Below are 24,957 nucleotides of genomic sequence, written 5' to 3' on the forward strand. Positions count from 1 at the left end.
AGCCTTTTTGGCTGTTCAAAGAAGATCATGTTCCCTTTTCAACTAGAGGAAAAGTTAATTGGATCCAACCCACAAGAAGGGAAAGGACTTTGTGATGCATTTCAAAAGCCATTTTTCTTTAGATGCAAATGAAAACATTGAACCACTTTCCTACACAGAATTGCAAGCAACAACAGAGAAATTCCTTACATGGGAAATCCAGAATCGAAAGTAGGAAATTCCTGGAAGGAATAGTCATTCAACATTAATATCATTTGAGATGCACTTGCTCCAATCGTGAAGTTCCCTCTCCTATAATACTGCTGAGGACTCTTAGCGGGTTCATTAAAGGGGCACTTAATGGCATGAGCCTGAAGTTCAGCCTGAGGAATCTGCAGTAACAAGACCAAAACCTGCAACATCACCATTCTGATCCTCTGTCCCCTCTGGATGCACTTCTCAAAATCGTCATGCCCAGCTATTGTAGTTGTTTCAGCTGCAGGGAATCTGTGTGGAGCAGCCTCTAATTACAAGGTATGTCACTGAGATGGGCAAGGCATGTAATTAGCCTCCGCAAGAGACTAGATCCTGCCTGACAACACATCTAGCAAACTTCCTGAAGAAAGAAAAGAAACTGACCACAACATTTCTCTGGGCTGGAGTGTGCTGAGCAGAACAACATAATCTCAAAATGATGATCAGAACAAATAAATGAACCTGCACACATGAAAAAAGACACCTTGGGAACAAGTTCTTGAAAAGTAAATTATGTTTGGGATGAGAGGAGGGTCAGGTCAAGGTTTTTCAGTGCCCCAGGCAAGCTAGGGCTTTGGTGCCCCCCGCCCCCGCCGCCGCTGATAGTGAGCAATGTGACAAATTGAGAATGAACTTTTACTTACTAAGCATTCAAAATTAGCAATGTAAACATTAAATATATTTTACTGGCAAACAACTCCTTTTCATTATATATAATATAATCCTGGGCAGAACAGGAAATGCAAAAGAACCCCACCCTATACTGAAATGCAAGAAAGAGGTAAAAGAAAGCCCCCACCTGAACCCTAGAGATGCTTGAGTATCCCTAACCCAGAACAAAAAACATAAGAGGAACCACGCTGGATCAGACCAAAGGCCCATCCAGTCCAGCATTTTGTTCACACAGTGGCCAACTAGCTGTATGTAGGAAGCCCCCAAGCAAGATGACTGCAACAGCATCCTCCCTCCAGTGGTCCCCAGCAACTGATAATGAAGAGGAATACTTCCTCAGCTACTGGAACGAGTAGATATTCCATCAAGAGTGACAAGCAGCCATCATGTCTAGTAGTCTTTGATAGCCCTGTCCTCCATGAATTTGTCCACTCTGCCTTCCAAGTTGGCTACCTTCATCATGGCAGCAAATTTCCGTTTCAAGAAGGGCTTCCTTTTTTCTACCCAAAATCTCCCACCCTTCCATTTCAGTGGATGACTCCAGGTTCCAATATTATGAGAGAGGGAAAAAAGCTTCTCCCCCCTCCCCATCCTCTTCGCACCATGTATAATTTTATAGACCCTTATTATGTCACCCCTTTTTCTAAGCTAAACAACCCTATGTGTTTTAACTGATCATAGAGCAGTTGTTCTAGCCCCATTTTGGCTGTCCTTTCACGCTCTACAATATTCCTTTTCAGGCGAGGTGATCAAACTGTACACAGTATTCCATAGACAGTCTCACCATAGATTTGTATAAGGACAGTATGATAGTGACAAGTTTATTCTCTATCTTCTTTTAAAGTACGAAGTTTACCTATTTCACAGCAGCTGCAACTGGCGCCAACATTTTTATTGAGCTATTCTCTACCACCACACGATCAAGTTTCTTGGTCTGTTGCTCAAATCCCATCAGTTTATAAGTGAAGTTGGAATGTTTTAGCCCCCATATGCATCATTTTACTCTTCCTCATATTGAATCTCATCTTCCATTTTAATGCCCATTCTCCTGATCTTGGAGAGATCATTTTGGAGATTTTTGCAATCCATTTTTATTTTAACCACCCTATGTAATTTGGTGACATCCACAAACTCAGCCACCTCATTACTCACCCCTATCTCCGGGTCATTTATGAACAAGTTGAAAAGCATCTGTCCCAATGCAGATCCCTGAGGGATCTGCTGCTCATAACCCTATATTGAGAGAAGGGATCATTTATTCCTAATCTCTGCTTCCTTAAAAAAAACCTAATCCATAAAATGTCTTGTCCTTAAGAGAATATAATAATAACAACAGCAAAAACAATAATAACAACATTCAATTTATATACCGCCCTTCAGAACAACTTAATACCCGCTCAGAGCAGTTTACAAAGTATGTCATTATTATCCCCACAACAAAACACCCTATGAGGTGGGTGGGGCTGAGAGAGCTCCAGAGAGCTGTGACTAGCCCAAGGTCACCCAGCTGGCTTCAAGTGGAGGAGTGGGGTTCTCCAGATTAGAGTCCCGCACTCTTAACCACTTCACCAAACTGTGAAGTTTGTTCAGCTGTCTTTGGTGACAGACTTGGTCAAACACCTTTTGGAAATCCAAATCTACAGGCTCATTTCTGTCCAGTGCAACCCCAAAATGGCTGCCATAGAAGATGGATTCAAACCCCAAATTGCTGCCTCAGGAGGCACAGTCATATACAAAATCTCCCTCATGAAAAAGGATCAACTGGCAACCATGTTGGAAACATGAAGCTGCCTTATGAGTTTATGAGGTAAAATGAGTTTGATCATTAATCTGTCAAAGTTAGTATTATTTGTACTTTTGATCAAAGCATGGTCCAGTCACAAGGGAGGACAGCAAGACTTGGTTGAAAAGTGAGCCCTAAATCAGCATCGTATCAATGCCTTCCTTTGACCCAAGAGTTCCAACATTCACTAGAATGTTTAAATTAGCAATGTAAATCCATCTTCTTTAAATCCATATATTTTCCAGTGAATGCTAGAGAGTCACCATCATAAAATTTCCAATGAATGCTAGACAGTTACATCAATACTGTGATATCACTTCTGGGTTTGCCTCAGAAATGATATTATGCTCTTGATGCAGTGGCATCCTAAGGCGTATGTATCATCTTACTTTTATTGCACTATCTTCTACCACTGTAAACTACTTTCTGCATATCATGCCTCAAATAGGTTTTTTTCCTGCAGTTTTCCAGTTCTGTAATGCTAGTACTATTGTATTGTTTATTGAATATTTTATACTGTCTAATCAAATTGCTTTTTAAAGAATATTTGGTAATTTGTGTTGTGATTCAGCAAGAAAGAGTGGGCTATAAATGAGGTAAATCATCTAAAATAAAAAATCAGTTAATTGACTCATCATGAATACACAGTATTAACTAAATAAACAAAGGGCTGATTGGTAAGGGCTATGGGCATACACTGAGGAAATTTCTGTTTCAGTTTCAGATTCGACACTTCTGGACAGACTCTGTTCCATTATTGGTTTGTTCTTGGTGGGCCGGTGCCAGCTCAGATTTAATCTATTTGGGTTTTTCCATTTTCATGCGTTTCAGCCTGTTGTACATGCACGAGATGGGTTAGCTGCGGCTGAGCAGACATATACTGTACTTTTCATGGGGGGTGGGGAAATGAGGTTCTAGGGCAGCTGTTTTTTCACTTGACAGCACCAAAATCACACAGACCACAGTTCTCCCTCCAAATCCTTGAATGATCCACCATATTTGAGTGCACACATGACAACAAGGTTCAGTCAATGACCCAGAGAATGCTTGGGGAAAGGTGCCAAAGCAAGTATTGAACGGCTGTATAGACACACACACTGTTCATTTCAACCACGAATTCAATATACCAACAACCATTAGTCCCCACTTCTAGTCCCAAACCCATCAATCCAACGAGCTTCTCCTCAAGCACAAAACACACACACAGCAATGGACCTCGAAGAAGGCGAGTGTCAGCGGATGCACACAATCATGGGAACTGGCTGGCAAAGCGGCAGTGGCAGGCTGGTGCGCAAGCAGGAAAGCGCTCCATTGTCAACCACAATGCAGTGCAAAAAAAAAAAAATTAATTCCTGCTTTAGGATAGTGTGGTGCCAATAAATTATCTTTGTGTCCTATTGTTGCCTATTGTACTAAGTTTTCCTATGCTTTTTAGTTGCATAACATTCCCTTACCATGGGCAAATCTCTTTTTGATGCTCAGGAGGAGCCCCCCACATTTGGATCTGAATGCGCTCCATCTGGCTCCACTCCTGAACTGAAAAGCCTGGAAAGAGCATTGAATGTATAGCTCTTTCCAGGATTCAGAATTTAAGAGTGAAGTGCTCCCCCAAAAGACCTTCATCTCAGCATTAGATTTCTTGTCACAGTGGACCTGCTGTCACAGTGGAGAAATCTGCTGTAACTGTGATTGGCATTTCACTCAATGCCCCCTGCCTCTGAGTACCCATTGTTCTTTGAAAGTCACTGTATTTTTGACCAGAGTAGATCATGAAGACCACATTCCCATGGCCCTCAATCTATCTTGTCTTGACATGGCCATAATGTTGATTGACTCCGTACCCCAAAGTGAGATAGAGCAGCACTGTCAGAGAAATGTTGGGTGCTGCTGCTGTTGTGCTGTCAACATTTCACTGATACCCTCCAGTGATTCTTCTCCTCCCTAAACTAGACAACAACAGTGAGTTTGGGAGCCGGAGGTGGGTTGGTTGGCTTTATCTATTTTTTATGAATAAAGGTGGGAGACTGGGCAGGTCACCCAGTGTCTGTTTTCCAACTAAAACCATTAACCCAGAGTTGAAGGATGAAGGGCAAGAGGGTAAACTGAAGCGAGAACAGCCCATTCTTAGCAGACCAGTGCTTCTACATGGAATACTGATCTGGAAAGACTTTGGTAGAACTGCACAGAGTGCACGGCACCTGCACTACCTCCATGGCATTTAATGTTCAGTTAACAGTATTAACTGAAAAGCGCAGAAAAGAAAAAAAATCTGGGCAAGATGAAGCACCTCCTGGTGCTCCCCTGACTTATTACCTTGCGTTAACTTCTACAGTCACAGGCAGCTTTTTGTGGCATATAAGTGATGTACGGCAGCAGCAGAAGGCCACTGAATGGGGAGCAATAGCAACCTGCTTGCCATGTCTGTGTCTCATTGTGGCTCTCCTTTAATAATTCTTTGACATTTCCAATTTTCACCCTAATCTGCATAACATGAAGCTTTGTGGCAGCCCAATACTCAAAGTTCCCCTCCCTCATTAACACCCCCACCCACAGTGGTTGGCTATCAGAATTTTGTTGCATAGTGCCATGTGTAAAAGTGCATAGAAGGGGAGATATCATGGATCTTCAGTTTCCTTCACAGGAAAGGGACGTTGAGTAATGGCCCTCTGCTTTCTCTATCTTTTACAAGTAAAAGTAAGAGATTGGCCAGGTTGCTCAGTCTCCCTTTCCAACCAAAACAGGTAAACCAGAATTGAAGGAGGAGAAAAGGTGAATGCCAAAACAAATAATGATCATGAAAGACTTGGCTTTGTGTGTGCAACTGTGCACAGCAGTACTATTCTTGTGATTCAATTCTGGGTTAATAGTTTTAATCTGAAGAGCCCAGAAAATAGTCTTTCTGGATAGGATGGTGCTCCTCGACCTGTTATCTTTGGAGGACTTCTTTAGTCTCACAGTGGTGGCACTGGCACCTAAGCAAAGGGTAACAGCAGCAGAAGGCCAATGAATGAGTAGCAATCTGCTCCACACGTCTGGGTTCTCCTCAATGTAGCTCTTCTTTAACAATTGTTTATTGTTGAAATTTTCATCCTAATCTGCATAACATGAGCCTTTGTAGCAGCCCAGGACTCAGAGGCTGGAGTGGTTATGCTTGCTGGCAGTATGCATAAGAACACACAGAAAGGGAGAGTCTCTTCAATGGAAACAAAATGAAGGGATAACATCTGTTTTCTCTGTTTTTCACAAGTAAAATCGGGAGACTGGACAGGTCACCCAGTCTCTGTTTTTGACTAAAACTGTTAACCCAGAGCTGAATGAAGAAGGAGGAGTTAACTTAAAGGTGAAGTGGAGTTTTGTAGAAAACATAGAAACACAAATAGATCAGTCGTCCCACAAGCAATACTGATCTGGAAAGATAAACGAGACCCTGCATGGACTGCTAACACTAAGGCTCTTCTTTCTAATGCAGGGTTAACAGTTTTAATCAGATGAGCCCAGAAAAGACGAAAGGCTTCCAGGGCAGAATAAAGTTTGTCCAGCTGCTCCTGTGGCCCGTTATCTTTGGAAGACTTTAGTCGCCGTGGTGGTACCTAAGTGAAGGAGTGAATACATGGAATGAATGGCCGTTCAAATTAGGCCGGTGTAGTGCTGGAGATTAGAGATGGGCACGGACCAGGAAAAATCCGAACCATGCAGTTCATGGTTCATCACGTTTCATAAACTACGAACCACAAACTTTCACAAACATCACTTCCAGGGCAGCAGAAAGTCTACAGAATAGGAGTTTGTGCTTCAGGTTTCCCTCTTTGAAATGCCTGCTGCTTTTCAGCTGATGGGAGGGGGAATCCCTCATCAGCTGAAAAAAAGCTGCCAGCTTGAAAGCGGCAATACTTTTCTTGTGTGGCAAGAAAAGTATTTCTGCTTTCAAACGCCCACTGCTTTTTTCAGCTGAGGGGAGGGGCATCCCCCTCCTATCAACTGAAGTCCTTTTCACACTGAGACTTTAAAACATTTCATTATTCCCTGCTGGCTTTAAATGCAAGGAAAGGGTTAAATGGCTGGTTTTCCCCTTCCTCTGGGGTATGCTTTTTTTTTCAAACTCAAGAAAGTGTTGTAACATTGTAACATGGGAACATTGTAATGTTACTGCACATTCTTCCTGGCTTTAAAAGCCAGGAAAGGATTAAATGGCCCCTTTTCCTTCCCTCCCAGGAACATTTCAGGCTTTGAAAGGGAAAAAAACCCAAGCATTTTGCACAGTCCTTTGGAAACAAAATGGCAGGGAAGCTGCTCCATCATCTCCTCTCAGCTTCCCTGCCACCTTGTTTCCAAATGTTCACATCACAAATGCCCAATAAAACTATTATTGCCCAAAGTCCAAGCTTATCCAAAACATCTATGTTGTGCTACCTTCTAAATTTTCTGATTTTCCATGGGTGGTCTTTCAATAATATACAAATTACTACGGAAAACAGCTAGTGACAAGTAGAAGTCCTACTGCCTACCGTACATGACAGATGATAAAATGTCCCTTCATGTTGATCACAGTTCCAGCACTTATTTGAAATACTTTCAGACATTTTAGTTAATTTTTCTGGAGACATGGACCACTAATACTTATCTTATAAAAAGTCTCTTTAAGCATAGAACTCAAAGTAAATTTGACACCCTTCACCCACATATTCTCCCTCTGTTCTATTTGTATATTATACCCATTTTACGATAATTTTATTTATATTCTAAGCAGCCTTGAGTTTGTGAAAGGTAGAAAGGCAACTAAGATGTTTTAAATAAAATAAATATAAATAAGGAATGGAGGAATTTCAGTTGGGATGGAGTAAAGGAAATTCACTAATCTCTGCTTAGTACATTAATTTTTGAGGAGGGGGGGGGTCCCAGTTTGAAGGATAGAAATTATCCGAGGTTATCCAGACATAGGATCTCCTCCCATAGTAGAAGGCAGCCACACCAAAAGGGCAGAATTTCTTTCCACTCTGTGAATCTGCTCTTGCCCCATCCCATTCCCTCAATAACAGTCATCTCCCTAGAATCTCTTATTTCCTCCACAGGAAATGAAAAGCAGAAGATTAAAAAGAGGGGGAAAGAGAGACATGATACAATTCAGTTCTTCTCTGGATTTGTCTCCTATATATGCACAACTGGGCATTCCCAAATCCGCAGTGCCCTTCCTCTTCTGCCCCCCATGCCATGTACACTTCCAAGAGGGACTTAATCTTACTTTAGAAAAACATTGAAAATGCATTGGTTAATTAATGATTAACTGATGTGGGCAAACATTAATCAGCAGGACTGATTATTGAAGATATGCCTTCTTCTCTGTCACAACAGAAGTATTTTAAAATAAGAGTTGATTGAAGTCTTCTTGCTGGGTAGAGTGGCAGCATTTCTCTCTTAATTTGCATGTTATCCATGTCTTTGGATACCTCAAAAGTAAGTCTTCACTGAAGTTTCACACCTAAAGATACAAGTTGGAGGAAACTTGAGCCTAGACATGACAAACATACTTTCTTCATGAACTCCACACATAAATAGTAATCTGAACAGAGCTTGCCTCCCAGCAACTATAATCATCAAAATGACGGTGTTTAATTCCCCCCCCCCCGCTTAAAGTTTCTGCATAGACCAATGGACCATTTATTTATATAGACTATAATGAGTAATATAAATCATGCCTGCTGTCCAAGCTGTTCTGAAGCTAGGAGGGACAGACAGGAAATTTCCCATCAGTCTGATGCTTTATTGGTTAGGATTTATAAAGCAGAATCCAAAACAGTATCTTCATAGAATGAATGGTCATTCAGGCAGGCTTGTATTGTGCCAGAGACAACATATAATGTGGAAACTGGTCATCCTGTGCCTCGAGAGAAACTGTGTGCTTAAGAATGTGACTTTACTGCTTTTGCTCCTGCTGCCTTACATAGCCTTTAACACAGATAGAAAGAAATGCACCACTGGTGATCCTATCCCCATTCCTCACAGGTATTTTCAGCCTGGAGAACTCATTATTGGAGGTATTACATCCCTATTCTTAGTGCCTTTTGCTCAGAATAACTTCAATCAGCACCCTTGTCAATCACAGATTGGTGAGAACATGTAAGGCATTATTTTTCTTATGCTAACATAGATCTGTCAAATGGATTGCATTTGGCTGCATGTGACAGCTTATTGAAGAAACTTCTTTCTGCTCCCTAAAACAGGAAGAGGCATTTTAACAATGCATTTTTCTCCAAGTAATATTTCTGGAATGAACTTATAGGGGGTTGTATTGCTGTGTATAGTTGTGATGGGGGCAGGTAAAGTTCCTGATTTTAATTCCCTCATTTTGGTTTTTGGATCTCTTCAGCTACACAATGATCTGGATTTGTACTGACATATTAAAAAGTTGTTACTTGGAGAATTATTGGAGTTTCTTGTGGTTAAATGATGCAACATTGTTGGAAGGTATGCAAGCCTCACTGACAATAATGAAGAATGTGTGAAATATGAAAAACACACCATTTAATTTATAAAAAAACTAGCATATTTTTCCAAAGAAAAGAGAATGTTTAACACACCTTCCTTGATTTGTTTGCCAAGTCCTTAACTCTTTGAAAACTAATAAAAAGCTATTTTAAAAAAACTCTTTGTGCTTACAATATTTAACAGTAATTTAAATACTAAATTACAGTAATATGAATAGTAATTTGAATACTAATTTACCCATTGTGCCCTCTGCTTAAAGTATTGGAGTAATACCTGAAGAATAGGCAGCAAGAGTGATCACCTTTTGTTGGCGAGCTATAAGCAGAATTAGATTTATAATACATGCATATTCCACCTTGATTCCCAATGGGGACCCAAAGCGGCTTCCATTGTTCTCCTATCATCTATTTCATCTTCACAACAGTGACTTAGAGTGACTTGCCCAAGAGGAGCCATCCAGCTTTGGTGGCTGAGTGGGGATTCAAATAGTTCAGTATTGTAACCACCGCACCACACAGGCCCTGATAGCTCAATGAAGATTTTAGCCCCCATTTTTCCAATAGCAGAACAATCTTTGGGAGCTAAACTGTGCCATGATAAAGTGATTCCCTTCAATTTTGGCCCTGCAAATCCCACCATCATTCTGAAGCAGGTAGCCAATTTTTGAGACTCCCAGCTTTAATTTCTGCTTATGGCAGCCATAAATGGAGCACCTTAGCTTCCATTGCAGATATGGTAGGAAAAGGGGTTTCTGCAAATAACCTGGGTCAAGTTGTTCCAATTCCTTTCATTTTTGGAACTGAAGCTCCCAGGAGTTATGCCTGCCTGCCACAGATGGACAGACAAACTTTTATGATGATAAACGTTCATTACCTGTGAAAAGTAACACAACAGAACTGAAAAAACATCTGTCAACCTTATATCTTTAACCCACCATGCCTACAGAGAGCATAGTTTTTCTCTCCTTTCACAGGAACCTCATGAAGTCAGTTAGGCTGAGACAGAGTGAGTTGTTAAAGGTTGTCCACCGAACCCTGTAGCTGAACAAATATTTGAATCTGGCTCCTAGACTGACATGATAACGAATATAGCACACTGGCTCTCACAAGCAAACCTAAGCAAAAGCATTGTTTTACGGGTTAATCATGGATGGAACCAACTGATCCATTAAAGTTTCCAGACATAGTTTTGAACCACTATATCACTCTCTTTTGATGTCTTGCTATATACTTTAATTTGGGGGAGGAATTCATTGATCTGAAGGTTTTACATGACAGGTTTCTTCAGCTGCGTTGTTGCTCTTGCTCTGAAAAAGCGATCGAGTTTGTTATACATATTCTGTTCTTCTGCTGCACTGTGAATTTTATCAAGAAGAAAGATCTCAACTAATTATTCCTCTCCTTACTAGATTCAAGCCATTGCAGCATTATATGAATTTTAGGACTGAAACTCTTCAGAAATATTTTTTAGAAGATACCCAGAAATCTGTATCCTATGTGGTAGCAAAATTTTGTACATTAACAATTAGAAAGCATAAATGTTTGGCTGAGGGGACTCTGAATTTGTTTTCTTTTTTATAGGTCTTAGGCACGTAGTTTGGTTTTTTTAATGACTTTTAATTGCCTTTTAAATGTGTTTTAAATGTCAGTTTCTTGTGGATATCTCCAATGCTGGTCTTTTGACTGCAATACATTGAATTGAAAATTAAAGGTTTTTAAAAAGTTACTTATGTTTTCTCTCATGCTCTTGGCTTTTAATTGTAGTATGGTATCCTTCTCTCCTGAATGAATTTCCTTTTCATTCCACCAACTGATTTTTTTTTTAGTAGTTAGTCGTGGCTTTTCTAAACAATTACATAGCTACTTGCTTGGTTTCATAAAATTGCAAATTTCATGAACCTCTTTTGGCTCTGGAAAGCTCTTTTGAGACAATGTTCATCACTTTGAAATTAATGTGGGGAGAATTCAGACAGCAAAAGTAATCACAGATTTTGAAGGAACTTCAGTTACCTTTTTTCTCTAAATAGTTAACATACCCTCTAAGAAAATACACAGTTTTAGACAGTCTTCATCACACATATTCCATTTTGCATTTTCCCAAAGAACTCAACCTTGCTTTGAAATTCTTCTGCTTTAAGTCAAGCAAATATACAACTGGAGGTGGTTCCTATATTGTGATGGATTCTGGTCAAACTGTACTAGTTTAAACTGTTATTGGCTGATGGTCTAATTTAATCATTATGCGGAGAGCTTCATGTTGGGAGAGAAAAACAGCATGCACAGTAAAGTCTGCTTTAAAGCTACTATTCACTCTTATTTGCATACTTGTTGCGGTTTCCCAAAGGAACCCTTGTGTAACCTATTTAAATCAAGAAGCAATATCAATTTTTTTATTCAAAGAAACTGAGAGAGTCTACATCTATGACAGTGTGATCCCACCTTGAGACACTTGCATTTAAGAAAGTAACAATGAAGCAAATTGAAAAGATGTCCTATTTGGGACAATAAGTAAGCATATACTGCAATGACCATCATGTTACAATTCACTCCAATTGTATTGGAGTAGACCCAAGTCTCAGTCTTTCTGACTTCTGTCTAGCTAGTCCCTTGAAGATGCACCAACTTGTAGCCATGCTTTATAAGAGTTTCTAAAATATTAATATAGAATAGTCATAGAAAGGAGCACTTCTGAGGTGAGAGTGCTTCTCCCTGCAGCTTCAGGCCTTCCAATCTCTCAGGGAAAATTGTGCCTTTCTTTCCTTATAAGGCATACCCCAACTCTTTAACTCCCACTAATATATTAAGGGTTACACTTGCATACACAATGTCCTCCTAATATCCTCATATATGTGCCTACTGACAGTCAGCGAACAAACATAGTACACATTCTAAGCCCTTTTCTAAATATAGATGTAAATAAGAATGTGTCATTAAAGTATTCTTCTGTGTAGTACGCATTTTCTTGCGAAACAAAAGCCCCTGGTGAAGCGCAATTGATAAGACAATGATTTTACTGAGTAAAACTCTGATGTGATGTATAACTCTCATTGCAGTGTATTGACTAAAAACTACCAGCACCTTTTGGCCTTGGTATTTGCTGCGGAGGAGATCAATGAAAACCACCAGATCTTACCCAATGTCACTTTGGGCTTCAACATCTATGACAGCTATTTTGATGCACAGCGCACTTACCATGCCACACTGGAACTTCTTTCCACACAAAGCAGTTTCATCCCCAACTACAAGTGTGGTATCCAAAACAACTTGATATCAGTCATCGGAGCCCTTTACACGAAAACCTCCCTCAATATAGCAGAAGTGCTGGGCATCTATAAAGTTCCACAGGTTGTAGAACAAATGATCAGTAAACCTTTTTTTTTCCCCTTTCCAGATATAACATTGTGCTCTGGACAGTCTGAGATGGAGGTGGGGGATGCATTTTTTAATAATTTTCCTTGACAGAGCACACCAGTAGAGAAGTAATCTCACAAGGAGATTTTCTTTTTAAAAAACTCTTGCGTTTATTTTGACCTGACTAGGGTTCTCTCAAGAGGCAAGGCAGAATTGCATTGCCTAATCTTATCAGATCTTAGTAGCTAAGCATAGGAGATGGTCAGGGAAGACTTGGGTTGCTCTCCAGAGGCGTGCAATGGCAAGCCACATGTGCTCACTTCTTGCCTAGAAAACCTCCTGATAGGTCACAACAACAACATTTTATTTATATACTGCCCTTCAGGACAACTTAACGCCCATACAGAGTGCCCACTCTTAACCATTACACCAAACTGGTTTGGTTGTGACTTGATAGAACACACATACATAGGATTTCTCATCTGCTAAAAACGCTTCATGAAACTGACTCCTTTCTTTGGACTTTCAGGGACTGGACACACAAAGGGGAGGCAAGGGACTGGCCCTACTCTTCTCCTGGCCAGTTGATCCAGCACACAGTACTGGAAAAAAATCCACTTACACAAATGTGCTTTCCTTGTTCTGAATACTGGTTTGGTGGGCAGTTGGGGAAGCTTTGTTACTTCTCTTTAGTCGTCCAGCTTTGCCCATCCTACATTCCTGTCTGATTTCAAAGACCAAATGTTATGGTTTTATTTGCATTTAGTGGACACATGCCCAATGGCACCTGGTGTGGGCTTTCGGGGACCACAGTTCTCTTTGTCAGATGCATCTGACAGGGAGAGCTGTGGTTATCGAAGGCTTACACTGCATTGGAATTGGATGGTCTAGCTGTTTTGCTGCTACAAACTAACATGGCAAACTCCTTTGAAGCTTCACACAAGCCAACTGATCCACACACCAAAAGGAGATGTTTACATTTACTAGCAAAGGAATGTTTTGGTTACATCCTCCCTCTCCCCCCCTAATTGCATCTTCTCTCTCCTCCCCTCCTCCCCCCTCCTCTTCTATATTTGACCAGTTTCTGTACCATGCATCTGATGAAGAGAACTTGATTCTCGAAAGCTTATGCTACAACAAAATTGGTTAGTCTTAAAGGTGCTACTGGACTTTTTTTGATTATGCATATGTCTGTACAGGAGAATTTTCTCTCCTTCCTCTCCACTAAATCATCCATTTAATCTTTCCTTAGTTCACTTATGGCTCCACTCCGAAGGTCAATGATAAAGCAGGGACAATTTCCTTCTACAAAATGGTCCCAAGTGAAGCCTATGAGTATATCGGAATACTCCAGCTACTTCTGCATTTCGGGTGGACGTGGGTTGGGGTCCTTACAGCTGATGGTGACATCGGAGAAAGGTTTGTGCAGACGATACTTGAAGTTTTTCCTTCCCAGGGCATCTGCTTTGCTTTCTTAGAAAGAATCAAGATCTTTTATGTCACTAACCTCCTTGACTTCGTCACTTCATTGGTGTCAATATTTAATGTTTCCATGGAAAGCAATGCTAATGTAGTGATTGTTTATGAGGAACATATGATACATTTCAGATGGATATTACATCTGCCAGAAATGGAAATGGTGACAATGGAGCCTAAAGGTAAAGTGTGGATTATGACAACATCAATGGTGTTGATGTCACAGATTTATCAAAGAACTTGGGACATACAAGCCATCCATGGTGCTCTGTCCTTCACAGTTCATTCAAATGAAGTGCGAGGATTCCAAGATTTCCTCCAGACCAGGAGCCACTTTGGGACAAAAGAAGATGGATTTGTCCATGATTTCTGGGAACAGGCATTTGACTGTGTATTTCCAAATACATTTGTTAGCAAAGAAAGGGAGAAAACCTGCACTGGAGCAGAGAAGCTGGAGAGCCTTTCAGGATTACTGTTTGAAATTAACATGATTGGCCAGAGCTACAACATCTACAATGCTGTCTATGCTGTGGCACATGCTTTACATGCCATGCAGTCGTTCCAGCACAAACACAGAGCAAGGCTCGATAGAAGGATACTGAAACTTCAGGATCCACAGTCATGGCAGGTAACAAGGATGTATGGGGATGCAATAAAAAATCTCAGTATGTACTATGTTTCTTCACCATTTTTCTGCCAATAGTCCTCACTAGGCATTTTCTTTTTCTTCTACTACAAATGCCAAGTTTTAATCTTTCCATGATTACTTCGTTCTTCAGCTTGAGTAGGCAATGCTGAGATGGTTCTGATTTCTCAAATGGTTCTTGCTGTTACCACTTGGATAAATGAGCATCCCTTGATTCTATAGAAGGGAAACAGTGCTTGTGAAATCTGTCAAAACATCTCAAGATACTGAGAAATATATGAGATCAAATTGTAAGTGGCACTTCCACCACTAGACATGACTAGAGCCAAACTATTCAACATGCAACGAAGGCTGAATTCTATGATTCAGTTACGGGGGGAAATGTATGAATGTTGTGCTCTCCTAAATAGAGGCAAGCCACAAAAATATTGCCTCCATAGTCATCTTAAAAGAGAATTTAGGGAATTGTTAAAAAAGGGTCTTCAGAACCTCTTTAATTGAAAACTAACTTACAGTGGACATAGCAGTGATGCACCCCAAGTTCACTCATCTTTAGTTGTTTCAGTATCTTTATGTGGTTGTGAACACCTGAGCCCTATTGACAATGATTTGGGGGCTCATTTGCAGTTGCAGTCAAACAGGAGATGATGCAAATACTTAAAGTAAGACGCTGAAAATGTGCTGGCAAACTTCCCAGAAAGCATTCTCTAATATCTCCCAGCCATTAAGATAAAAACCAAGAGTTCCTAAAATCCACATCTCCCAACAGCCACACCAATTCACTAGCCTCAATTAAGAAAAAACTAAAAACTAAAATAAATAAAACAAGAGCAGTGTCAGGAGCAGAGTGGAGAAAATAGCCATTGCTTGTTCGGTGTCATCTTGGCAGCCAATTCTACAGGGATGTACCCTGAAAGACAGACAGCAACATACCCTCACCTGAGAGGATATGATACACTGTGTGATCTACAACACAATCCTAACAACAGTTTACTATCCATTGAGTAGAATGTTGTAGGATTATGAGCATACTCACTTAGGATGACACTGTACCCTTTGCTCCCTGCTAGAGTTAAAATAGCAATCATTTAGAAGATATACAGGAATATTGAATGGTCATTATTTATTCCTTTACATTGTAATGTGTTCATTGAACCTTGACCCTCAGGGATAAAGCCGAACTATTAATAATTTTAAAAATCCCACTTTTCTCTCCAAATGGACACAAAGCAGCTCACAATTAGAGATGGGCACGAACAGAAAAAAATCTGAACATGATGTTCGTTGCTCGTTGCCATCCATTAACAGGGACTCACAAACAACCACAAACAGGGCCCTGTTCATGAACATGTTCGCGGTTGGCTGTTTGTGGAGTCAGCAGGCTTTCCTCCAGCCATCATCTAAGTCAAGATCCCTACTGCACCACTCCCAGAAACCTGACCTGAGCAGGCACCAGGTAAGGTACCAATAATAAATAATAGCTTGCCCCCAGAGCCTGGCAGCAGCCCTGGAACTTGAAGGGGTAGATCCATATCCCACCACACACAAAGAAAATTCAAGCTCCAATGCACTCGATCAAAATTCCAGCAGCAACTGTCTCTCCACTGTCTGCAAAGTCAGAGCTGGGAACCCCCCTCCCCCCTGCTCTTTGCTCCCTTGTTGTAACAAATTTGGAGCTCCACACTTGAAAGGAAGACTTGCCTATCAATCGAAATTGGGCTTAGATTGGGGTTTCCAGGGCAACAGGAGTTCAGAGTTCAGACAATCCCTGCCTAAGTTGCCAAGGGAATTGATTGCAGGTGCCAGACCATCTGGCTTGATGAACAGCAATGAACAAGGCTTGCAACGACCACTTGTTCATTTAGAATGGGGCCTCATGAACAGCTTGTTCATGATCAGCAGATTGGGATGTTTGTGGCTTTTTTTTGTTCGTATTGCTGTTCATGCCCATCTCTACTCACAGTAGCAAGAGAGTGGGGAGCGTAACCAGCACGGTCATTCCACGAGCAAATTATATGTTGAGCTGGTCCAGAAATGTTCCAGCTGGTTTTCCAAGAGATGTTGGTTATGAATCACAGGCCAAGATCTCAAGGGTCGCCATTTGTTTTACCCTTCAACTTGGAATCAAGGCCACACCCAAACTTTGTAACACTTCCTGAACAGGAACGGGGAAAACAATTACTCACTAAGGTATTGCAACTGGCCAAGATGTTCTTTGCTCTCTCTCCTTTGATGCCAAAGAGAACACATCGTTCACAGATATATAATTGCATATCCATTATATAACATCCAGGGACATGGCATAGGCTTTAGTTTATTAGCAGGATACATCCTTTGCTGACATGTTCACTGGCTGCTAGCACCACTTCAATGAGTTCAGACAGAAGGGCTGGAAAAACCCTCTCTGTAAGACACTGGAAATCACTTGCTGGTTCATTGAAACCTCACTAGAATAGGTGGTCAATGGTGTGATTCAGACCAAGGAAACTATGTTTCTGTTTTCTTTTTCAATTCAGCTCCACCACATTCTAAGTAATGTCTCTTTTAACAACAGTGCTGGGGACAAGATTTCCTTTGACCAGAACGGAGAACTGATAGAGGGATTTGATATTGTAAACTGGTTCATTTTCCCCAACCAGTCCTTCCTCAGAGTGAAAGTAGGAAGACTGGATCCCCGTGCTTCCCAAGACAACATGCTCACCATTCATGATGAATCCATCACATGGCACAGAAGTTTTAACCAGGTAGGATCTGAGGGAAGATAACCTGATTTCAGTTATGAATGAATGATTCCTGGTTTGCAAAGTGAATTGTATTGGCTGGAGCAATAACTTCCTAATGTTTCAGATGCACTTTCCCTCGTCCCTCCAATGGGGTAATAATAACATTTCAAAAATTGATAGGTGGGGAGGGGTTGGTGCTCCTCTCCTTGTGAGGACCCGATTTGCCATTGCCCAGCTAGAGCTTTAAAAAGCACTCATATGCATTGCGCATATTCTTCCTTCCTGCCAAAGGGCTTAATTGGGTGGCATAACATAATATAAGGGCTCTGTCTCCTGGGGATCCAGTGGGTACAATGCCAATAAGGAAAACAAGATGCTGCTGGCTCAGTGCCTACTTGCCAATCTGCTGCTGTAACTACATGGTAAGAACCAACATGAAATCCAGAAACAGTTTGGTGTGAAGGGGTTGTAATAACTTGATTTCCCATATTTGGTTCACCTTTCTGGCTTGTTTGTTTCTTTTTGCAGACTCCTAAGCAAAACTACTGTTTTCATTAAATGTCAAGAGTGTTTTTATTGTATTGGAAAGTCATTTTGGATTGGATGTATGGACGGTAGTTCCTATGGGGTAAAATGAGGACTGGATGCTTATTCACCAAATGTTATCAAAATTTCAGTCAATCAAGGTCTTCTCTCTATAAATACTCACATACCAAAGAGAATTGCATAAAGGGGTCAGATTTTATGGTCTCCTGAAAGAGGTACACCCTAGCCATCTTTGCCTCTATTGGTGTATTTTCCAGAGCAGCTTTAAAAAAAAAGTCACCAAATGACAGCTAAGTTTCAGCAAACATAGTCCTTCCTCTTCCCTCTCTACTAAATACTCCCCCAGAGAATTGGACAAAGGGGTCCAATTCCCTCTCCCCCTGAAAAAATGGCCACACTGGCTGTGCTTATCCCTGAGTGAGGGCCAAGGATAGTTATTACTACTAATCAAAATAAATCGAACTGTTCTGTAGTCCAGGTGAGGGTACAGGCTAGGAGTCCAAGGTCCAGGCCAAGGTCTGCATATTCCACACAGGGTCTCCTTAGGGGCCTCACAAGTAAATGCCAAACTTTAACAGCAAAATGAACGCAATGAGTGCTTAAGGGAAATTACAGCACTGAATAGTGAACTTGGCTGAGGGAAGCTCTACTAATCCCTTGTTAGGATTGACTGGGAGACCAATCTTCTGCCATTCCTTTTGCAGGGAATATGAACAAACTGTTAGAAGAAGGGACTGGCGATGTCTGTTGCTCAGGCCTTTAGAACTGCCAGCAGAGAAGAAGGAAGGCAACAACCATAGAGTTAGTTAGATAGATAGTCTGCTATCTGTCTCCTTCCTGCCAGAGGAACTTCCTTCCCTTCTCTCCTCCTTCTCTTCTTCCCTGCATGCACCAGGAGAGGCAGCATGGTGTCTCCTCCTGAGAGAAATGGCCTACTTTCAAAAGCCATCTTAGCTAGTTAGATCAGTTATTAATTCTTTCTCTCCACTAAACTTATGTTAATATATTTCTTTAGATAAATAGTTATTGGTTCTCTAACTTGGATGAGAGCTTGCAGTTTGTTAATGTGCCTTAAATAAACCCAATACAAACTGCAAGCAATGAGACTAATTCTCCCAATCCAGTTCTGGAAGCCTTTCGGTGAATCAAATATTGCTTGTCAAATCAGATACTGGGAAAGTCAAATGATTTTTAGAGTGCACAATATCTATTTGCATCCCCCTAGTATAAATGCATAGTGTGTTCTGGAGGTGTTCAGCCCATCCCTCTTTTTAAGGGATGATGAGCTGATAAAATTCCCTAGAACTTACGTTAGTTATTCAATAAGCAAAAAAGGAACAAGACAATATGAACAACAACTGTGACCTTGTGTGAATGTGCACACTTAGCACATCCCAGGCTCTGGGAGCTGAGATATACAAAGACTTCTACCATCAAGACAAAATTTTGTGGGGGAAGAGTGATATTTGGCTACCCTAAACAGCACTGGAATTTGTCTTCAATAGTGTAAATCCAAGACATGAGTAGTTTTCTTACAAAATTGTCCGAGGGCTAGCATCTAGACAGTATCATTATTTGTTGCTAAGAGTCTACGCATTACCAATGGTCCACTGACATATCTGAACAAGCAGAATCTATGAAACATGAAGCTAGAATAAAAAATGTGTTAGTGTTTAAGGTAGCAAAAGAGATGAAAGTAACCACATGTGTATTCCCAAATGTCTATTCTTTCCCCGTATAATGACCAGACATTGCCTTTTTCTGTGTGTACTGAGAGCTGCCAACCGGGTTACAGCAAGAAAAGGCAGGAAGGGAAGCCATTTTGTTGTTATGACTGTATCCTATGTCCAGAAGGAAAGGTTTCAAACCAGAAAGGTAAGAAATTTCATAATGCTATGTGGTTTGGAAGGCAGTAACACTGCTTAGGATGGAACTGGTTGAATACACAAGTTCTTTATGGTCATGATGAGAAACAAACCTGACAGTTCCATGAACTGTCCAGCTGTTACTATTCCAGCTGTTTTTTACTCAAAGTTCAAGTGTACGACATTTCTTGTCCCATTTCAAGAGGGCATTGCTGACTATAGAATGGAGTGACATCCCTGCCAGTAAATAGTATGAAGTTTCCCTTAAGTCCCTGATCACTGATTAATATAATCATGTCCAGTATTAACTATTGTTTATTTATGGAACTCCCTAGACATTAACTGATGTCAGAGAGTACAATTTCATGTTGAGGAGAGGGGAGCAACATGCAGGAACTGTTCAATTAAGCCTCAGGAAGTATAAGAAGTTAAAAGCAGATACCAATATGAAAAGAAAATCCAGTACCTCAGACAGTCATTGTAGGATTGTGAAAACTTAATAAAATACTATACAAAGGTTATTATTGTTGTTTACTTCATGGAAAATGCAATTTTAAATCTTGGTCTCCATGGTGTTATCTTGACTTTCATACCACAATCAGGGGTGTGCAACTCCAAAAGATTCAGGTTTCCTGCTTCTGGTTTTCCCAGAGCAGGAAAAAAATTCAAGTATTTAAGCCAATTCAGGTTTTTAGGGAAGATTCAGCCATTTTTTTCCAATGGGAAACACTCCTCCTGGCTATCGGGGGCCTGGGGGGGGGGTCATTTTCTTTCCTAATAACACCACATTTGGAGGAGACCCTCTCCCAACCTTCCTCTCATGGTCACCCAAGTTTCAGGGAGATTGCCCTGCCAAAAGGTCCCCCAGCTGCCACCTATCTCTATTGTTTCCTATGGGAAAAATCAGGGGGAAGGTTCCCAGGAGGCTGGGAGTGGCATTTTGCAAGCAAAATGCACCTAACCTTCAGGGGACCCTCTACCCACTCTCCTCCCATGGCCACCCAAGTTTCAGGGAGTTTTGGACTTCGGGAGGCCATATTATGGCCCCCCAAAGAACGTCCCCCCAGCCGCATTATTCTCTAAGAGGACTAACTTCACACCAGAGAATCACAATAAGAAAAAAAATGATTAAAAATACACAAAACCATAAGAATCAAGTGAGTGAGCAACTAGAGGTGAAATAATGAACAATCTCCCTAAATACAGCCAAAATGATGAAAGGGGATCAACTTCACTCCAGAGAATCATCCACTGAATTCAACCCAAACCAATCTGAACCATGTGTTGAAAACTAGTGGGCTGTTCTAGGAGGCTGGGGGTGGCATTTTGCAAGTAAAATGTACCAAACTTACAGGAGACCTACTCCTATCTGCCCTCTGGAGATCACCCAAGCATCAGGGAGATTGGACTTTGAGGGGCCATGTAATGGTTCCCAAAAGAAGGTTGACCACCACTCCAGCCACCTCACTTTCTATTGTGGGAAAATCCAGACTCCCACAATAGAAACACATGGAATGTGGCATCCATGGCCACAAGCAGAAACCCCTCAATAACCCCCCCCAACAGCCCAACAAAACTAAAGACAAACAACCCAAAATTCCCCAGCACCCCCAGGGCTGGCTGGCCAGCCACTCTCCATGCTTCCCTAAGGGGTCAACCATTGCAACAGAAATTCACACACACACACATAAATCAATTTTTTAAAAAAACATTTCTTGGTATCAGCAATAAATTAAAAACATCACATCACTGTTAAATTACAAAGTACAGTCCTAAATTAAATCAACCCCTACCATCACACCAGAGAATCAAAAACACTTGAAAAACAGAACCAAAAACACACAAAAAATAAATTTTCATTTCTTGTATTTCTGGGAACAGCATTAATAGCACATTAAAATCACATCATACAGTCCCCCACCTTGAAACAAATTCTAACATCACACCAGAGAATCACAAATATTTTTTTTTAAAAAAAAAATCAGTTCTTGGATTTCTGGGAACAGCATCAATAGCACGTTCAAATCACAGTCTCACCTTGAAACTTTTTTTAAAAAATAAATTACTGTCCTCCCAGAGAATTCCACAATCTGGAAGGGAAGAGCTGCTTGCTGCTACAGCAACTGGCTCTATCTCTCAGCCAATCTCCCTTCCCTGATCACCCCCCTCCCTCTCCAGGCTCTCTCACTTCCTTCTTTGCCCTCCCATCACGCGAAAGCCATGGGAAGAGAGCTCTTTGAAGCTTTTTTCCTCTTGCCTCAGCAAGGGAAAAAGGCTTCACAGAGCTTCCTGAAGCAACTCAAATTGCTTTGGGTTGCTCTGCTTCAGGTTTCCCAAATCAGGCCAGCTTTGCTGGGGCCGATTCGGGCATGACAGATCAACCCGAATTAGGTTTCTGAAACCCTAAGCACACATCCCTAACCACAACATCACAATGACAGTCTTCTTTATGTACCCATAATTCATGGGAGAAGAACATATTGGGATGTTTATGGATATTCAGAATATATGTTTTCATTTCCAGACATGGATGACTGCGTTAAATGCCCGGAAGATCAATATCCAAACCAGGTCAAGAACTCATGCCTTCTAAAGCACAGAAGCTTCTTGTCTTACGAAGACTCCCTGGGGATCACTTTGGCCATTTTGGTGCTTTTGTTTTCCTGGCTCACTCTTTTGGTATTAGGAAGCTTTATGAAGTACCACAACACTCCCATTGTCAAAGCCAACAACCGCAACCTCACCTATGCTCTCCTCATCTCCATCCTGCTCTGCTTTCTTTGTTCCTTGCTATTCATTGGGCAGCCTAGGATGGTGACATGCCTCGCCCAGCAAATGACTTTTGGCATCATCTTCTCAGTGGCTGTATCGTGTGTGCTGGCAAAGACTCTCATTGTGGTTCTGGCTTTTACGACCACCAAGCCTGGATCCAGGATGAGGAAATGGGTGGGGAAACCCTTAGCCAGCTGCATTGTTCTTTCCTGCTCCCTTATCCAAGTGGGTATTTGTGTGGTATGGTTGGGAGTCTCTCCCCCATTTCCAGATGTTGACATGCATTCATCGACTGAAGAAATGATCTTGAAGTGTAATGAGGGATCACCTACCATGTTTTACTGTGTCCTGGGCTATATGGGCTTCCTGGCCAGTATCAGTTTCATGGTGGCTTTCCTTGCCAGGAAGTTACCAGACAGTTTTAATGAAGCCAAGTTTATCACTTTCAGTATGCTGGTGTTTTGCAGTGTGTGGTTATCCTTTGTTCCAACTTACCTGAGTACCAGGGGGAAATATATGGTAGCTGTGGAGATTTTTTCTATTGTGACCTCTAGTGCTGGGCTTCTTGGTTGCATCTTTTCTCCCAAATGTTACATCATTTTGTTTCAACCTGAGCTGAACAACAGGGAACAGTTAATAAGGAGAAAGATCTAAAATTGTTAATGCAATTAAAGAATAAGTTTCCAATTAATTTTTTCTGAGGATATGTTGGAACTCCAGCCTCTCCAAAGTGTTATTATATCATGTTGTTGTTGTTTTTTAAAAATGGAGCCACTGAATAAAATTTCCTTTGGTGCCATTTTTCTTGAGTTTCTGCAAATTTATTTTAACAGAAGGTATTTACTCACATAACAAATGTCCAATAGAACTATTATTGCCCAAAGAAGAAACCTATCCAAAAGCTGTATGTTGCGCTCTCTGCAGAGACCCTGTTCAGATGGGTGAAGTTGCCATGGAGTAACGTAGGGAGGGAGGAGTCCTGTTAAGTATGCCAGACCAAGGTCATGAAAAGCTATCATGTCTCTAACCCTACATCCATGCCATTGTTTTAGGTGTTGAACTATTGCTAATGCTGTGCCTTGATTTCATTTTGCAAATGCTCTAACCATCACTTTTGTTTCTCCCTCTAGCAGCCTCTAACAGCCATAGAATGCAGTGGTCTTTTCTTTCTTTGAAGCTCACAGAAGTGACCTTGTGCTGTCTAAAATGTTGCTGTGGAATCTCCAGTCCAGTCTAGGCTGATGTATGAACTCCAGAAGTTCCCAGAACCTTTCCCGTGCAAATGTGTGGTCTAAGTGGGAGGGGGGAAACGATTGAGTATTTAAAGCTATATTTTTCCTCAAGTCTCTATTCCTATCAAGGAAGTATGTACTGCTGAGATGCTTTCTTGCCTCTGAGTAATTCTATGGAAATATATATGGAAAGATTTGATTTCTGAATAAAACCATTTAACCAAGAGCTTGGACTTCTTGTTGCAATGGTATCAGGGACCTGTCTACTATATCCTGTCATCCATAGCCTGACATTTTGATAGGAATCCTTCAGTTTTCCTCTGCACCTGCAATCCTTGGAGAATGGCTACCGGCTTTATGTCGTTAGAGCCTGACCTTGGGCCAACAGCGCCAGAGGATCCCATAAATCAACCGGGAACAGGTGAAACTCTGGAAGGGACTTCCAGAGAGCTGGCATCTGTGACCCACTTAAGTTTGGATTACCATATTGACCATAATATATCTGCAATGAGGGGACTTAGTGCTGCTGGGACCCTCCCGATGTATCCTGAACTGGGAGCAATCCCCAAAGCCGGGTCTACCTACTATCACTGGAATCTACCATCCATGTGCGAGTAGAACCCTTGTAGATCCCTAACAGCAGAGGAAAGGATGTAGTGCCATGGAACAATGTACTTTCGGTATTCCATCGAGATGAAGGGGTACATTAGTGAGTTGGTGGCAAGGGGAGCTGCCGCTTCAATGAGCCACATGAGGTGGAATCTGAGGCCCCCGCAGATAGCTGAGACCAGCGAGTACTGCTTGTTATGAGACATAGCGGAGGATTTATAGATATCAGGGGACCCTAGATTACCCCCTGGAAATGCTGTGGAATATCGTGGAGTTACCACTGAGACAAGAACAGATCCTTTGGACCTCTGTAAGTCGTAAGCCACAGCCAGGCCAAACAATCAGGATTGGGGCCAGATGCCACGGCTACTTGCACTGAAAAGTAAAGCAACACAATTGGTGTTGTCAGATTTACAAATACAGGGGGACCGTGGATTAACCCCTGGTAATAGGCACAAGTTGGTGGATTATACCACCGAGGAAGAGATGGAATCCATGGACTCAAGCAACTTAAAGGCTGCGGTCGGGCCAGAAATCCCTATTGGGGGCCAGACGCCACAAACAAT

The 24,957-nt window shown here is 41.4% G+C and overlaps 1 protein-coding gene across 1 annotated transcript; it reads left to right on the forward strand.

Annotated features, from left to right (window-relative positions):
• Positions 1–2,687: 2,687 nt before the first annotated feature.
• On the forward strand, positions 2,688–23,204 carry LOC129339472 (vomeronasal type-2 receptor 26-like). The gene is made up of 6 exons (XM_054994052.1): positions 2,688–2,713; positions 12,225–12,516; positions 14,225–14,626; positions 17,161–17,388; positions 19,662–19,788; positions 22,303–23,204. Exons 1-6 carry the CDS (start codon positions 2,688–2,690, stop codon positions 23,202–23,204), a joined length of 1,977 nt encoding a protein of 658 aa, XP_054850027.1.
• The last annotated feature ends 1,753 nt before the right edge of the window (positions 23,205–24,957 follow it).

Source organism: Eublepharis macularius, chromosome 12 (genome assembly GCF_028583425.1).
Source record: "Eublepharis macularius isolate TG4126 chromosome 12, MPM_Emac_v1.0, whole genome shotgun sequence".
Taxonomy (NCBI): domain Eukaryota; kingdom Metazoa; phylum Chordata; class Lepidosauria; order Squamata; family Eublepharidae; genus Eublepharis; species Eublepharis macularius.